The sequence below is a fragment of the Callospermophilus lateralis genome, chromosome 8, assembly GCF_048772815.1.
Source record: "Callospermophilus lateralis isolate mCalLat2 chromosome 8, mCalLat2.hap1, whole genome shotgun sequence".
In the NCBI taxonomy this organism is placed as follows: Eukaryota; Metazoa; Chordata; class Mammalia; order Rodentia; family Sciuridae; genus Callospermophilus; species Callospermophilus lateralis.
This window is the reverse complement of record NC_135312.1, coordinates 114273585-114289531: the sequence shown is the minus strand read 5'-3', so window position 1 is coordinate 114289531 and position 15947 is coordinate 114273585. Positions and strand designations below refer to the sequence as shown.

General features: G+C 40.8%; 1 protein-coding gene across 5 annotated transcripts in view; it reads left to right on the top strand.

Moving 5' to 3' along the window:
• Fhip1a (FHF complex subunit HOOK interacting protein 1A) overlaps nucleotides 1-15947 on the top strand; it is a 241577-nt gene that overhangs the window by 144309 nt on the left and 81321 nt on the right. For 4 of the 5 annotated variants that reach the window (XM_076865272.2, XM_076865274.2, XM_076865273.2 and 1 more), the window contains 2 exons: nucleotides 798-1023; nucleotides 12271-12897. In XM_076865272.2, coding sequence (XP_076721387.2) covers nucleotides 919-1023; nucleotides 12271-12897 — 732 coding nt within the window. In that variant the 5' untranslated portion in view covers nucleotides 798-918. Of the gene's footprint in view, nucleotides 1-797; nucleotides 1024-11557; nucleotides 11677-12270; nucleotides 12898-15947 lie in introns of those variants that run through there. The other variant, XM_076865275.2, reaches the window with a different exon arrangement.

The window sequence follows — 15947 nt, the reverse complement described above, 5'->3', positions numbered from 1 at the left end:
GGGCTGATCAAGCTGGTGAGATAATACTCCTATGTTATTGCTTTTGTCGAAAAGCACCACACAGCTGGATCGTATTCAGGGTATACACTGACCTCAATATCTTCTCCCCTCTTGCCCCTGTTGTAGTCAGGATTTCTTTGTGTTTTATCCACATAATTCATTCTTCATTTGTAAGTGCACTACCTTGTTCTCACAGCTAATAAGCACCATCATGTTTTTGATGGGTCATTTCAATCTCTCATTTGCCAAGGTTACTTGGAATTCTGTTGTTTTTCAGACAAATTAGAAACCTTCACTTAGTTTGGAGCCATAAAATTTTTATTTTTAACTTTAAATATTTTTAACTTCATTATGACAGGCATTGATTAAAAAAATATGTGGTCACGTTAGACCTGGGAGTCTGAATGCTGCATTAAGTCATTTATTTCTATCACTGTTAACTCATAGTTTGCCTTTTAATAGTGTTTGAGACTCCATAAACATTTCTATCATAATTTCTTGCTTGCTTATAGAAACTTGAGTGATTTAGAATAATAACTTGGGGTTTGTGGTTGGTTGTAGTAGAGAGAAGAAACCTCCAAATTGTTTAATTCATGCATATGGTTTATATGCCATCATTTAATATTTTGAGTAGCAAGGGGAAGGAAAATAGGAAAGCCCTGGGATTGAGTGTAAATATATTTTATCCATATTTTTCTGTGTTGGACTTTGAGGATGTCTATCCACTGGTCTTAAACATCATAGCATCCTAAATAGGTCAACATAATGAGTTGCACCTTTTGTTCTTGTCTTCACAGGTTTCAGAAGGTGACCATAAAAAAGTGAAGAAGTTACATTTCTAATATGACACTTGGAAGTTAGTGACTGCTTACCACATTTTCATGAAAATAAAATATGACTTAGAGGCTTCGAAGGCTTATGATGTCATCGGTTTCAACAGAAAGCAAACTCCAGCAGGCTGTGAGTCTGCAGGGAGTTGACCCGGAAACATGCATGATCGTATTTAAGAACCACTGGGCACAGGTAAGGTATGAGCTGGACCTTCCCTTCTGGCCTCAGTGGCCCCAGAGCCACCATGACCCCAAACCAGGGTTTCCTATGTCTGTGACAGATAACTGGGTTTCTAAAAGCAGAGGGAGGGAAACCTTTCAGATGGGAAGAAAAGGAACCTCTCATCTTGCTTACTTAGAACAGGTCTCTGTTAAAGACTCTGGTTTTTACAAAAGCATTTCAAGAACATGCACATTTCTTAGATGTTTTTGGAAAAACAGATGTTTCTTACAGTGACTTTTTACATCACTTTGCAATATACTTGATCATAATAACTTCCCCTCCCTTTCCCACTTCCCTGCTGATTTCCATCCAGTCTTTAAACTCTGATAATACTAGAGTACACTTTTCTTAAGAATTTACTGAGTACTTGTATCATTTAATACTCACAAACCTCTAAGGTAGGTGGTATTGACTTCCTTGTTTTACAGACGAGAGAATGGAAGATTACAGAGGTTAAATAACATGTACAACTAGTGAGGTACCCAGGCAGCGCCTGAACCTTTGTTCCTTGACTCCAGAGCCCATGGATGCGACCTCAGTGTTCTACCAGTTTCGGGCAATTTAAATTCCCTGTACTTTAAAAAAAAAAATTAATATTTTTAGTTGTAGATGGACACAATACCTTTATTTATTTATTTTTATGCAGTGTTGAGGATCCAGTGCCTCACACATGCTAGGCAAATGCTCTACCTCTGAGCCGTAACCCCAGCCCCAAATTCCATGTACTTTTAAGGAAGGGAGATGTCTTGAATATCTGTCTCCTTCATCCCGAAGTTGATTATACAAGTTTTTTTTTTTTTTTTCCATAATTTATTTTTTCTTCTCTGACTTTTCCCTGATCTGCTAATGTGGTTAATAAAGGGTTGAATGTTGAGAAGATTTACCAGCCTGCTCCTTTCCTTAGGGAGTTCACAGGTAGTAAAATAAACAAAGTTGGCATTCTGTACTCCAAGTGTCCAGCATCACACTCCGCAGGTGAGCTGGTAAGTGGCTATTTATGTGACAGTTTTTTTAATGACTATCCAGTTCCTTCCTGTGGCCAGAAACAACACATGGTTAAGGCACTGAGCCTGTAAATCACAGCAATTATAGGGGACACGGTTTAGATCAAAAAGCAACAAAACCAATTCTGCTTCTGGATCGACACGCTGTGTAGCTCCTTCTCCAGTGTAACGCTGGCAAGGTTTTTTCTTTTTGTGTGTTTTCCATTCTCTTTTCAAATCTGAGATTTTCATGGATTTGCTGTGGACATTGAGGATACATCTGCTTTAGTTAATGGTGGAAGTAATTTAGGAGTTTTCCCAGATAATTAGAGTAATTGCTTTTGGCTTTGCACCTTTTCTTTTCTTTTTTTTTTTTTTTGGTACCAGGGATTGAACTCGGGCACTCGACCACTGAGCCTTCCCCAGTTCTATTTTGTATTTTATTTAGAGACATGGTCCCACTGAGGTTTTTAGTGCCTTGCTTTTGTTGAGGCTGGCTTTGAACTCTCAATCCTCTCGGCTCAGCCTCCTGAGCCGCTGGGATTGGCTTTGCACTTTTTAAAGCCTTTTATAATGGTGGCTCCAAATTAGGGTCATGAGCCCGAGAAGGATCTGTGTGCCCAGTGGTCCACTGGATGTGGCTGGCAGTAGTGTTTTAGAGGGCCTGACTCCTCTCTTTACCTTTTAAATTTTTCTATTATTTTGTGTTCATAAGGTACATGGTATTATCATGGATTAGTATGTACATGTTTAAGTATTTAATTATTTATGCTCATTTTTAACTGTTAGGAACCTTTTTTAGCTTCAGTCGTTCATTTCACTTGGCTGACCATGTCTGTCATTCTAACACATCGTCTTCACGCCGGGGCCCCTTTGGTTAATTTGTGTATATTGTTTTTGATCATAACCTTTCCTCCTGCACTGCCTGGTGTTCTGTGTCACTCTTGAGGATGTGGTACGCCTTGGCTGTGTGGGGGTGGGTCACCTGCTGTCTGACTCCCTCCGGGGCAGACCTTCTCCAGGGCTGCTGGGTGCTGTCAGCCTGACCTGCCTTAGCGGCGCGCTAGTGCTGCTCTTGCGCATTGCTGAGAGGAGAAGTATTGGTCTCAGGCTCCTGTGATTCAGTTCCCTGTTCAGCAGGAAGGACTTCAGGATTAACAGGCATTCTGGGTTATTGAAATATAGTGCAGGCAGCTAGCCCTCCTTTTAGCACAGAAAAGTATTGAGTTGAGGGTGAGAATTCTTTGTCAGAGGGAATGGAGTTCGGTCATTGGTAATGTGGGGGCCAGTCATATTGTTGGCTCCGCCATTTCTTGAACTTCGCCTGGGCCTTCCTTGCTTCCCTCTTCCTTCCATCCTTCCATCTTTTCATTCTTCTTTCTGTCCTTCCTTACCTCTCTCCCTCCTTCCTTCCCTTCCTCCCTCTTGAGGCTTAATTTTCCTCTTCAATCTGGAACCTGTCCTCAGTCTGTTTACAGAAGGCCTTTGGGGCCTTTCTCTTACCCGTATGAAAACACCTGTTGAGAAAGTCACTGGGCATCCAAGGGGTTGTTGTTCCTGAGAGGTTGGTTTCACCCACACTTCAGGCGCCCTGTTGTGAGCATCCTCTTGGGACTGGAGAGTGCAGCACCTTGGCCTGGGCTTAAAGGATGTTCCAGCTGATCTGAATGGCAGTGCAAGGAACATAACAGCAAAGTGAATAATGATGATTATAGGAATTAAGGCATGAGAAGAGGCTATTATGGAAGGAAATGGCCTGGGAGAGAGAGGAAGTGACATTTTGGCAACTTGGCTGTGAAGAAGTTTTGATGACAGAAAAAGAGAGCATTTTATAGAAGGATATTTGGAACACAGTTTTGGCTTTTTTGGATGATGAATAGAGGGTGGAGGAGGCAAAAGATTCAGGGTAAAGCAGAGACGAGGGCTCATGTGTGTGGTTGGGAACAGGACCTGCAGTACAATGCTTTCACCACTTAGGAAAAGCAAAGGCAATAAAAGTGCAGTATCCCGTTTGTCTCTTTGTTCCCGTCCTTCAGCACAGGAGCAACATACCTGACATGTATTTGGCGGGCTCTGTTCTACTATGTATTAGTAGCTTTGGTTCCAGAACTTGAATTACAAAGCAAATGTGGATGGAGGAGGATATCCACTTGCCCACTCTCACCTTATGGTTTGTCACGGACACCTTGGTGTACAGCCAGCAGGGGTCCAGGGCAGTCTGTGATTCAGGGGCCCGCCAGAAGAGAGACTGTGAATGACCAGTGGTGTGTGTGAGTTTCCAGACTGTCCCCTGGGCCCAGTGATCTGTTCATGGCAACCCTAAAGTGGTTCTAGAGGAGTTATTTAGGAATAGGTGCATTCCTAATAGTGATCCGTGTGGAATTAGGAAATGGCCCTGCCTGTGCTCCTCCCACCTTCTGAATGGCTATCTTGTACCTTAAGTTGCTAGAGTGATGAATCTAACACCAGATCTGTCTGGGTTACCCCCTAATGGGACCCTTCAGTGGATCCGACCCCCCCCCCCCCACACACACACGCCAGGATAGCACGTGGGGTTCTTCATGTCCTGGCTTCTGTTACCCTGCCTCTCAGTTACTCTCCAGAGATGCAAGTTGCTTGGTGCTCCTATCCAACCTCACCCCTAGGCAAGTGTCCGTCATGCGGTTCATGCCTCTGTGCCTTAGGCATTTGCCCTTCTTTTTGTCTAGAACATTCCTTCCCCTGAATAAATACCTCTTCTTCTCTAGGATTCATCTGGGACAGCATTTCTTCCAGGAAGTCTTCCCTGCTCTCTTTCCTGTTCCCTCTCCGTGTTCCAAAATCACACCCTGTTTTCTTTCACCATTATGCCAACTCCCTTTTATTACAATTACATGTACAGTACCTTCTTGACTTTTTGCATGTGTTTCAAGATCAGAGACCATTTGTGGTTAATTTGGTTCCCAGTGCCCAGAACAGAGCATGGGATATTGTAGATAATCAGTAAACTGCTGAAGAAAGGCAGGAAATATACAACTTTAGAAGGCTTCAGGAATTTAGGAAACAGTTTTGAATGTACACTAATTTTAAACATTGTATAATTTGCTTCTAGCAAGATATTTGGACTTGCATTGAGTGATCAGGAAGCTTGAGTTTGTTCTAGTTTTTATAGTCATCTGCAAGAACAGTTTATAAACTAGTAGATTGTGACGTTTATCTCTTACCAAATGGAAAAGGGCAAAAGTGGAGAGAAGCGTTGACCCACCAGGGTCAATAAACCGTTCAGTTCAACTACCGTGTGAATTAACCCCCTATACTAGTTATTTTTCATGGCCTAGTTGTACTTTGTGACTTTGTGACTTCATGGACCTTGCTGTATTCATTGTCTGTTTCTTTCAAGCATTGGATACCAAATTGTGTGTCTCCTTATAGCCAGGAGAGCAGAGGAGTGTACGTTTAAAAAAGATCCCTAGGAAATATGCATTTTTGCCTTTACTTTTAGTTGGTTCATATCTCAGAGCTTCATACCATCTTCAGCCTCCAAAAATAAACTGTTTTACCATTTTGTGTTTAGATAAGAAAATGACAGAGCTCAAATATAGTAATGGTAACAGTTGAGGAAGAGCTGGTGAACAGGATTAAAATTTTTCATCTTGGAAGGGATGGATGGGGATGGGAAGAAATGGACCCAAACAAATTTGTTAAGTTAGATTTCTTTCCACAGAAATGAAAAATAGATCATATATTTTAGGTGTAGTATCATTTTTTTTGGGGGGTGGGTACCAGAGATTGAACTCAGAGTCACTTAATCACTGAGCCATATTTCCAGCCATTTTAAAAACTATTTTGTTTAGAGACAGGGTCTCACTGATTGCTTAGGGCCTCACTGAATTGCTGAGGCTGGCTTTGAACTTGTGATCCTCCTACTTCAGCCTCTTGAGCCTCTGGGATTACAGATGTGCATCCGACTATGCATAGTTACTTGTGTAGAGCTCCAAGTAGCCAAGATCTATTAAAGAAATACAGAGCATCTATAGATGCCTTCAACACATGCATTTGAATCTTGTTCACTTGCTCTCTGTCCTTTGATGTGTGTCCTTTGGTGCATGACGTGTTGTAGACTAAATGTCAGAGAAATTAAAACCTTTGAGAGATGAGAAGTTGGGAAGTATTGAAGAGCTCTAGTTAATCTTCTGGACATCTTAATAAGTTGATGTTTGTTAGCATTTTAAGAACTAAGGCCTCTCTTCCCAGTTTTACCAGTAGCCCCAAACTCAACATAGACAGTAGAAAATAAAGCAAAGGAAACCTGTGCTTCTCAAGACAGGGCTGAGGCATGAGCTTGTCCTTCCACCTGACCTGGAGTGGAGGAGCTGTTGGAGCCCCACTGCGCGCTCATTGCAGAGTCTGATTTTTGCTGTGGTTGAAATTATCATTTTCTGGTCTATTGTTACTTAGACCCTTTCTCTTAAGTCCTTTCCGTAACTCCTCCCTATCCTGTTCCTATCTCAGGTTTAGACAGGTCCCTGGGACTCAGGCCTAGAGCTGCCACTGTGCACGTAATACAAGAAGTGACTTGGTGAAGGCCCCTACCCCTGTGGTGATAGGTACGCAAGGGAAAGACTGAGCAAAAGTAATGAGCAAAAACTGGATGGAAACTTACTTTGTTAGTTATTTGGTATTAAGTGGATTTTGGCATATGATGGCTAAATCCTGCGTTTCTTCTGTGTGATGGAAAATGTTGCCTGGTAACTTGTTTTTTTTCCACACTCCCACTTTAAATTAGCATTCCAAAGAGTTTGGAAGTATGGCTTTCTTGAAATAACCAGGCTCTAACTAAAGTAGCAAAAACAATCACCTGTTGATATAGGCATGTATCTAAGACGCAGAGTAAAATTAAGCTGGAATCGACTCAGAAATATTTGTGTTTACCATGAGGGAAAATTATTTGTTAGCTTGAGGTGTGATTATGTGATTAATGTAGATCTTCCATTCTGAAAGCATTTAAACTGCCTGTTTAGAGTTTGTAACTGTTTACAATTCAGGCCCACTCTGGATTTTTCCATTTAGTATTTTCAGACTGTGGTTGACCACAGGCAGCAGAAATTGTGGAAAGCAAAATATGATGAGGGGGTACTGAGCATCGAAGAAATTAAACAAATGAAGCGACAGGGCCCAGGATTTAAAATCTTCCCAATTCCAATGCATGTGCTTTAAACTGAAAGGTGTCAGGTAACTCTGAGGAGTCAGAGCCCTTGCAAGAGGCCTTGTTTTCTTGTTTGGGCACAACAGCCACAGCCGCCTCCTTCGCACAGACTTCTGATCTCTCAAAGTGGGAGGCAGGGTCAGAAGAAACTGGACGTCTTTATGTGAACCAAATTGGAGGAAAATACCTGTTATATCATTAAAGTCTTTGGTTTTGTTTTTATATATGTCTCAATAAAAATGCTGAAGTAAAAAAATCAGGCCCACTGTCACCAACTAATGGGGCCATCATTAGGTACAAGAGTAGGAACATCTGATGTTCCTCATAAAAAAAAAGATGCTATTTGTTAATTTTATTTAGCCCCAACAGTCCTCATATGTGTAGGTCAAATAGCTTTGAAATTGGGTTAAATTTGGCTATTTTTATCTGATTGATAATTTGAATACCATGTTCATACTGCTGATTATTTTTTTTTAATGGTTGACATTTTATTTCCTGGACAGTGATATATGGGTTAAAACGCAAACACAAGAAATGTTAGATTAGACTGGACCCATGGTTTACACAATCCAGTGTTCTGCATTAGGCGGTGGTCCTCGGTCAAGGAAGGTACAACACTGTTGATTTTTCTTTCTTTCTTTCTTTCTTTCTTTCTTTCTTTCTTTCTTTCTTTCTTTCTTTCTTTCTTTCTTTCTTTCTTTCTTCTTTCTTTCTTTCTTTCAACAGTATCTTTATTTTATTTATTTATTTTTATGTGGTGCTGAGGATCGAACCCAGGGCCTCCTATGTGCTAGGTGAGCGCTCTGCCGCTAAGCCACAACCCCAGCCCCCAATTTTTGTTTTCTCTTTAGACTTGCGATAATTTACATGTGGATCTAAATGTGATCCAGGCTCACAATTCTCTCTCTCTCTCTCTCTCTCTCTCTCTCACACACACACACACACACACACACACACACACACGCCTATATATTTTAAAAAGTTTTCAAATCAACAAATGCCTGGTTATGATCAGCAAAACATTTACATTATAATTTCTGATCTCTGCTGGTTTACTTTAGTAGTGAGCATGGGTTTAGTTAGGTGTAGATCAGTCTACTAAAAGTTTTTTCAGCTTAAGGAAGTAAACTTCTTTTGCAGAGGGGCTGTTTGCAAAGCATAGTCTTGCTTTCTTGCACTTTCTCACCTACTGTGATACCTTTGGCCTCATTAGTAGTGCTTCCCCCTGAACCCACGTTATCCCCGAGATTGATAGTGTGGGGCTGAGTCAGAGCTAGGGGTGGGCAATCTGAGGCCAGGTTGAGAGTCTGAGGTAGCTGGCCAGGCACCAGAAGGCACTGTGAGCCACTGGAATTGTGGCATCCATTGACCTGGAAGGTCAGAGTTGCTAAGTGGGTGGAACTGTGCAGCAGGTAGAAATCAGGGAGGCCAGAGTGTTGGAGTTGATGTGAGAAGAGGGCACCCAAGGGAAAGGTCAGGGAAGTCCAGGTCACATTCAGAAACTGAAAGAACCATGACACCATTTGGGCAGCAGAGGTGGGACCTTGGGGTGAAGGTTCTTGGCATCTCAGTGTGGCTCAGCCCAGAAGCTGCTTAGGCATCCCTGCCCTGCCTGAACCACTCCCAGTGTGTGTGGAAAGCAGGTTATGGGTGTGTCTGCCTGGCAGGGGGCAGGAGGAAGCCTGGGAGGGACCTACCCCTGAGCATGGAGATTAAGGGTATGTGGCAAAGCAGGCCTGATCAGCACTTCGCTGGGTATTCAGCCCATGACGCAAAGGGCCTTGGTTGCAACACAGCCCACTTCTCCGCCATAACCCCAGGCGAGGGCTGGGAGTGAGGAAAGGGGTTTTAAGCTGCCTGCTTTACTGCAGGAGATCAACAAGCCTTCTACCTAGGTGGGTGATTGTGACTCCATTCTCATGTTTCCCTGCCCATTAACCCAGGGTCAGAATAGAGGAGATACCAAGAGAAAGTTATTATGCTTCTGCTCAACAATCAGCACTCTATAAAAATCCCAGTTCTCTTTATAAGAGTCCTCCTGGCAGGACTGGGGATGTGGCTCAGGGTGGAGCACTTGGCCTGGGTTCAGTCCCTAGCACTGCCTGGGAAGGAAGAGTTTGCAAAGGAATACATCGGAATAAATATTATAAGTGAAGGTTAATTCATGAAAAAATGTGATTTATGGCCCTGTAAATAAGGAATTTTGCTTTGTATTACCCACATAGGAGACACATGATAAATATCAGATGTACAAATATATGCAGATTTATGAATGTATATTGCTTAGGAGATGTCCAATAATCATTTCAAACTTAATGTTTTGGTCCTTTTTAAAGATATTAGTATAAATTGCTTTGTCTACTTTTATTTTTAATTTATATTATGAAATTAGAGCAACTTATAGGAAAGAATTAATTAACCTTAAAATGATCACTTATGTCTCTTCAGATCAATTCTAATTATACATTTGTCAATGTATTAGCTTTTTAACTTAAATTATTTCATGTTTAGAGGTACATGTAATGATATGTAACAACAGTTGTATTATATAGTGATATAACCTTTTGATTATAATTCTCTTATTCTTGACCATTTGGGTTAATAATATTTTATTTTTTATTATTGGAAAATACTATTGATATTAGAATTTTTTGATAAATTACTTTTGGATTGTTTCCTTGGAACATTTTTCCAGAAGTCAGATTTGCAAGTCAGAGGGCAAAAACAATTTCATAACTTCTGTTACATATTACCAGATTGTTTTCCAGAAAGGCTGAGGTAATTCGCCATGCTATTATCAATGTGTAAGGCACAATTCCAGTTTTAGACATCTTGGGCAGTCTCAGCACCCCTGAGAAGTATAATTACATTTCTAACTGTGGTGACTGAGCTGTAAAGATAGCTCTCATGAGTAAACTCAATATGTGGACTTTGAAATTATGGAACTGATAAAGCATGTAGCTAATCTATTCTATAATGTGGAACCACAAAGGGAGAAACTTTTGGGGCTGGAGAGCTTGAGGTGTTGAAGTGGAGGCCCGTTGGGACTAGTGTGGTACTGTGATTCTACTCTGTGGATGTTGTCAAGGCTCAGAGCCAAAGGGAAAGGGGGAGACCCAGGTCCCGGGGCCCTGCTGCCAGTGAGGTCTTCGGGCTGGTGAGGAATTTGGAGGACTTGGTGGAGGCAGGACTGTGACAAAGCAGAGGATAACCAATGTCTGCCCCGTGGCTGCACTGTGGCCACCCGTCACTGGGCCACACATCTCCTGTGTAGCTGCTCACCGAAGACCTTTCTCATTAAAAATATCAACTCAAGGGTATTGGGGTGACTTTTCCTTTGTGACAAAGCACTATCAATTTTACAATGGAAGTTGATAGAAATTATAGATTCTGTGGAAATCCACTCATTTCTGTCAGGATGCGCTTGCCTGGTCCACAAAGATCCCTTTCCCCTGCTCTGACAGGGAGAAACTTAGACCTTTCCTTGAGAAGTACATTTGCCTCATTGCTTATGCATGCTGACAGAGCATTGTGTATTTTCCAGCTTCCCCAGTGACTTGCAAAAATTCTATAACCTAAATGCGGAATATGTAACAGCGCATCGTAGAACTGGGCCAGGAAGGTACTGCAGAGATGCATATTGCATGCAACTCAGAAAGGCAAAAAGGAGCAAAAATAAAGTCTTTGCTAAAAAAATGTTTGGTTGTTTAAAAATGTGTGTCTATACCCCACCCCCCCAGTACTGGGGTAGAATCCAGGGCCTTCTGTGTGCTAGACAAGCAGTACTCTACCTTTGAGCCACCTCTTTAGCCCATGCGTATGCACTTTAAGGGAGTAAATTATATGGGATTATTGTAGACATCCCAAGTCATGAAGTTAAATGGAAATTGTGGTATAAAATTTTTCAGATTTCTAAGTCTCAAAGTAGGAGTATCAATGGGTAGAGAAAGGTAGGTAGGAAGCATTTGAATGCTTGCAGGGGTGAGAGAGAAATAGAGCAGGGCTGTGATTGACCCACTTATGTATGTATTTAGTTTCTACTATTAGTTGATTGTTTTTGTAGTGAAGTATATTTGACAAAGTATACCATCTGAACCATTTTTTAAAAACCATTCAGCACCATTAATTACATTCATAGTCATTACTATTATTTCCAAAACTTTTTTATCACTCTAAAATTTAGGGACTTAATTTATAATTAGTTACCTCAGAATTTTTTTTTTCTCAAAGAAATGGAGCATTGAAAGCCTTTGTTTTCAAGTTTCATCATATGCCATCCAGGTGGATTCTGCTGGTTATACGTCTGTTCATCAGTTTCCTTTCATCCTTCCTACCTTGCCTGAAGAGGCTGCCCATCCGGGTAGAGGAGGGAGGATATTGTTTTGTCAAGGGCAGATGAGTGGCTGTGTTCCTCTGATGAAATCTCCAAAGCAACTCCATTTATAGGAAGACATGGTTAGTCAGATTTCCTTTTACTTGTTTATTGTATTTTAAAGTTAAAAAGGCAACGTTGCGTTGTTGACAGTTTAGAAAAAAAATTAGGAACTTGTCATTCCTTTTGAACACAAATGGTATTATTATTTTCCTATATTTCTTTTCACTCCTTTTTCACCTATGTGTTTTTGACATATCTGATAATTATGGATCTCACAAACATAGCTAGCTTTTTTTTCATCTAAATATGACTACAGTTTTTTTTTTTTTTTTATATTGCTCTAATAGTCTTCACAATAGTAAGCCAAGGAATTCAGGTAATCTCAGTTTGCATGACCATACTGTTTTCTTTGACATTTAGGTTGCTGTAATTTTTAACTGTTATAAATAAGCATCTTCAAACATCTTCTTTCATAGTTTAACCCTTTCATTTTATGAAAGAGACAGAGACAGATGGGCACACACACACACACACACACACACACACATCACATTGATCTTACTGCAGTCAGTGGCTCCTGCATCTTGAGTGATGACTTGGTCAAATCAGGGGTGGGTATGTATTTATGATTATGATAAACCCAGATAGATAATGAATGTTCGGTTTGGTTACAGGTTGTGAAAATCTTAGAGAAGCATGACCCCTTGAAGAACACCCAGGCAAAATATGGGTCCATCCCCCCGGATGAGGCCAGCGCCGTGCAGAACTATGTAGAGCACATGCTGTTCTTGCTAATTGAAGAGCAAGCCAAGGATGCGGCTATGGGGCCAATTCTGGAATTCGTGGTCTCTGAGAACATCATGGAGAAGCTTTTCCTGTGGAGCCTGAGACGGGAGTTTACTGATGAGACTAAAATGGAGCAGCTGAAGATGTATGAGATGTTGGTCACCCAGTCTCACCAGCCCCTGCTGCACCACAAGCCCATTCTGAAGCCTCTGATGATGCTGCTGAGCTCTTGTTCAGGCACGGCCACCCCCGCCGTGGAGGGGAAGCTGGTGGTCCTGCTCAATCAGCTCTGCTGCATCCTGGCCAAAGACCCGTCCATCCTGGAACTCTTTTTCCACACCAGTGAGGACCAGGGGGCTGCCAACTTCCTCATCTTCTCCCTTCTGATCCCCTTCATCCATCGTGAGGGGACAGTAGGCCAACAAGCGCGGGATGCTTTGCTCTTTATCATGTCCCTCTCTGCTGAGAACAGCATGGTGGCCCACCACATCGTGGAGAACACCTACTTTTGTCCAGTAAGTTCCCCTCCTTGGCATATTTTCCTTCCCCTCCCCTCTGTCTCTCCTGTGTTAATGATAAATACTTTTTATTCCTTTCCTCCCCACCCCAAGTTATACCTCCTATGGGAAAATGTTTAGAGGAAATCTTTGGAGGGGGGAGAGAAATCTAAGTTTAGATGCTTTTTGGCTGAGCAATGTCAGCTCAAAATAAGCCAACAGGGGAAATGAGAAGTGCTGCCATTGCAGGTTCATTTTTATTGGATTGGGAACAATTTTAGTTTTTTTTCCCCCCAAGAACATATCCTCTTTTCTAAATTCTTATCTTTTCAGGTTGATTTTGCTCCAGTGAATCAAAGGATGTGGTAGGACCTCTCTCAGCTGGTTTCAAAAATTAATTTATTTCTCTTAATTATAGAATTGAAGCATTGATTTTATTTAAAAAATGAATATGTACTTGCAGATCTGATAACGAGAAATACTCTGATTAGTTTCTTATTCCATGGTATGGTGAGAAATAAAGTACAAGGTTCTTTACAGATATTGGAGTAGCCCAGGTCCAGTCATTTCAGAAAACCATGGGAATGATATGGAACTCATGGGAGGTCTTAGGTCTCTGAGTATTTTTTGGTGTTGGTGCTGTCTTTGGAAGGGGGATGTAAATGACAGCTTTTTAGATTTGTGTCTTCTGTTGATTGGGCAACAACTATCCTTACTTTCCCAGTTCTGTGAACATTTCCATTTTAGTTCCATTGTCTATTATTATTATTAGTATTAGTAGTAGTAGTAGTAGTACTATGGATTAAACCCAGGGACACTTTACCACTGAGCTATATCCGTAGCCCTTTTTATTTTTTGAGACAGGGTCTTGCTAAATTGCTGAAGCTAGCCTTGAACCTCTGATCTCCTACCTCAGCCTCCCAAGTTGCTGAAATTACAGGCATGTGTCACTGCACCTGACTCACTGCCTATCTGTCTGTCTGTCTGTCTCTCTCTTTTAACCAGTCTTTATAAACTGTATTGCCTCAGATGTGTGGAATAGTTTGTAAGGCCCTCAGTGAGTTTTGTTAGAATAGGTCAGGCAAATTGTCATTGGTAGGTTAGAGTCTACCTTGTTAATTAATACGGTATGAGTGGTTTTGACCAGGATGGTTCACTCCCTAGAGGGCATTTAGAAATGTATGTGGGGTGTGTTTGGTTGCATATTATAGGAAGGTAAGGTAGTAGGGAGGTGGTTAAATTGGCATTTGGTGTGCAGGGGCCACATTAGTCATACCAAATGATGGGAAGCATGTGGAACAACAGAAACTCATTTATTACTGGTGGGAATGCAAAATGGTACAGCCACTTTGGAAGACAGTGGGCTGTGTTTTATAAAATGAAACAGAAATTGACATATGATACATCAGTTGCACTGCTTGATATTTACTCAAAAGAGTTAAAACTTATGCCCTCACAAAAACCTGCACATGGCTATTTATAGCAGCTTTATTTGTGATTTCCCAAACTTAGAAGTAACCAAGATGTCCTTCAGCAGGTGAATAAAAACTGTGGTACATACAGACAATGACTATTATTTAACTAAAAAGAAATGAGCTATCAAGCCATGAAAAGACATGAAAGAATCTTAAATGCGCATAATGAAATCAAAGAAACCCATCTGAACAGGATACATGCTGTATGATTCTAACTATAGGACATTCTGGAAAAGACAAAACTATGGTGACAATAAAATGATTAGTTTTTCCAAATCAGGGCGGGGTGAAGGATGAACAGGTGAAGCACAGAGGACTTTTTAGGGCAGCAAAAGCACTGTATATGTTACTGTAATGGTGGGTACAGCCATCACACATCGTCCAAACCCTCAGTGCACAACACCAAGAATGAACACTAACTTGATGGATGGGCTCTGGCTGGCTCTGAGTTGTCAGTGGGGGGTGTTGATAATGGGGAGGCTGTGCATAAGCAGGGAGTGGGAATATATGGAACACCTCTGTGCCTCCCTTTCAACTTTATTGTAAACTTTAAGTTGCTGTAAAGAGAGACTTAAGGAAAGGGCAGATATTTTTGGGCAGGTGGGGGTGGGGTGGGTGGAATGCTCCCAGATTTGGTGTTTGGTTTACTTGAATTGTTTCCAATAGTTCTGCTCTTAAAGGAGAGCAGGCATTGTAACAAATCACAGAATATCAGATGGTTCACTTGATAAGAACGCAAAATGCAGGTTTAAAAGGTCAACATTTACAAAAGCAAGATGATCAAAAAGTATCTCAAAATAAATCTAATAAATATAGGAAAGGCCTTTATGGAGAAAATTATAAAACCTTATTGAAGGGCATTAAAAAAGATGTAAATAAATGGAAAGCTCTGTCATTTATAGATAATGTACAGTGGAACATTCTTGCAAAATCAATTTGTGAAAGTTAATCCAATTTATGTTTTATAACTTTATATTATAAAAAAAGTAAAATGAAAATTTGGGAGAATACTAAAATGAACACCATATTTGTTAACACTTTGGTATTCAATGGTGTATTTTCATCTGTGCTTTTCATTTATTTTGCTGTGCCATTTGAAATTAACTTGCAGAAATAAAATAATTTAGTATGTTTTCCTACAAATGACATTCTCCTATATAAGCACAATACCGTTATTGTGCCTAAGAAAATTATTCAGTTCCTTAATATGATCTAATATCCAAACCTCCATCATACCCTGTATCTCTTTAACCTCTAATAATAAACAACAGCTGCCACTTTTCTTCCCCCCTACACAGACTTTTGAAGGGACCAACCATTGTCTTATAGAACACCTCACATCCTGGGTTTGATGTTTCTTGTATAGTTTGACTTGTTCCTCTCCCCTGTATTTCCTACAAATTGAAGTTAGTCCATGTACTTGATTAAATCAGGTTATTGGGTTGTCCCACCCGAGATGGTGCTCCATTGGCTAAGATGGTGACTGTTGGATCTCTACAGTATAAAGGAACAACTTTCCCTTTGCTAGGTGTAGTTTGTGTGGTGTTAATGTGATTTGAATAAAAATCCAAGTAGGGTTTTTTTTTTTTTTTT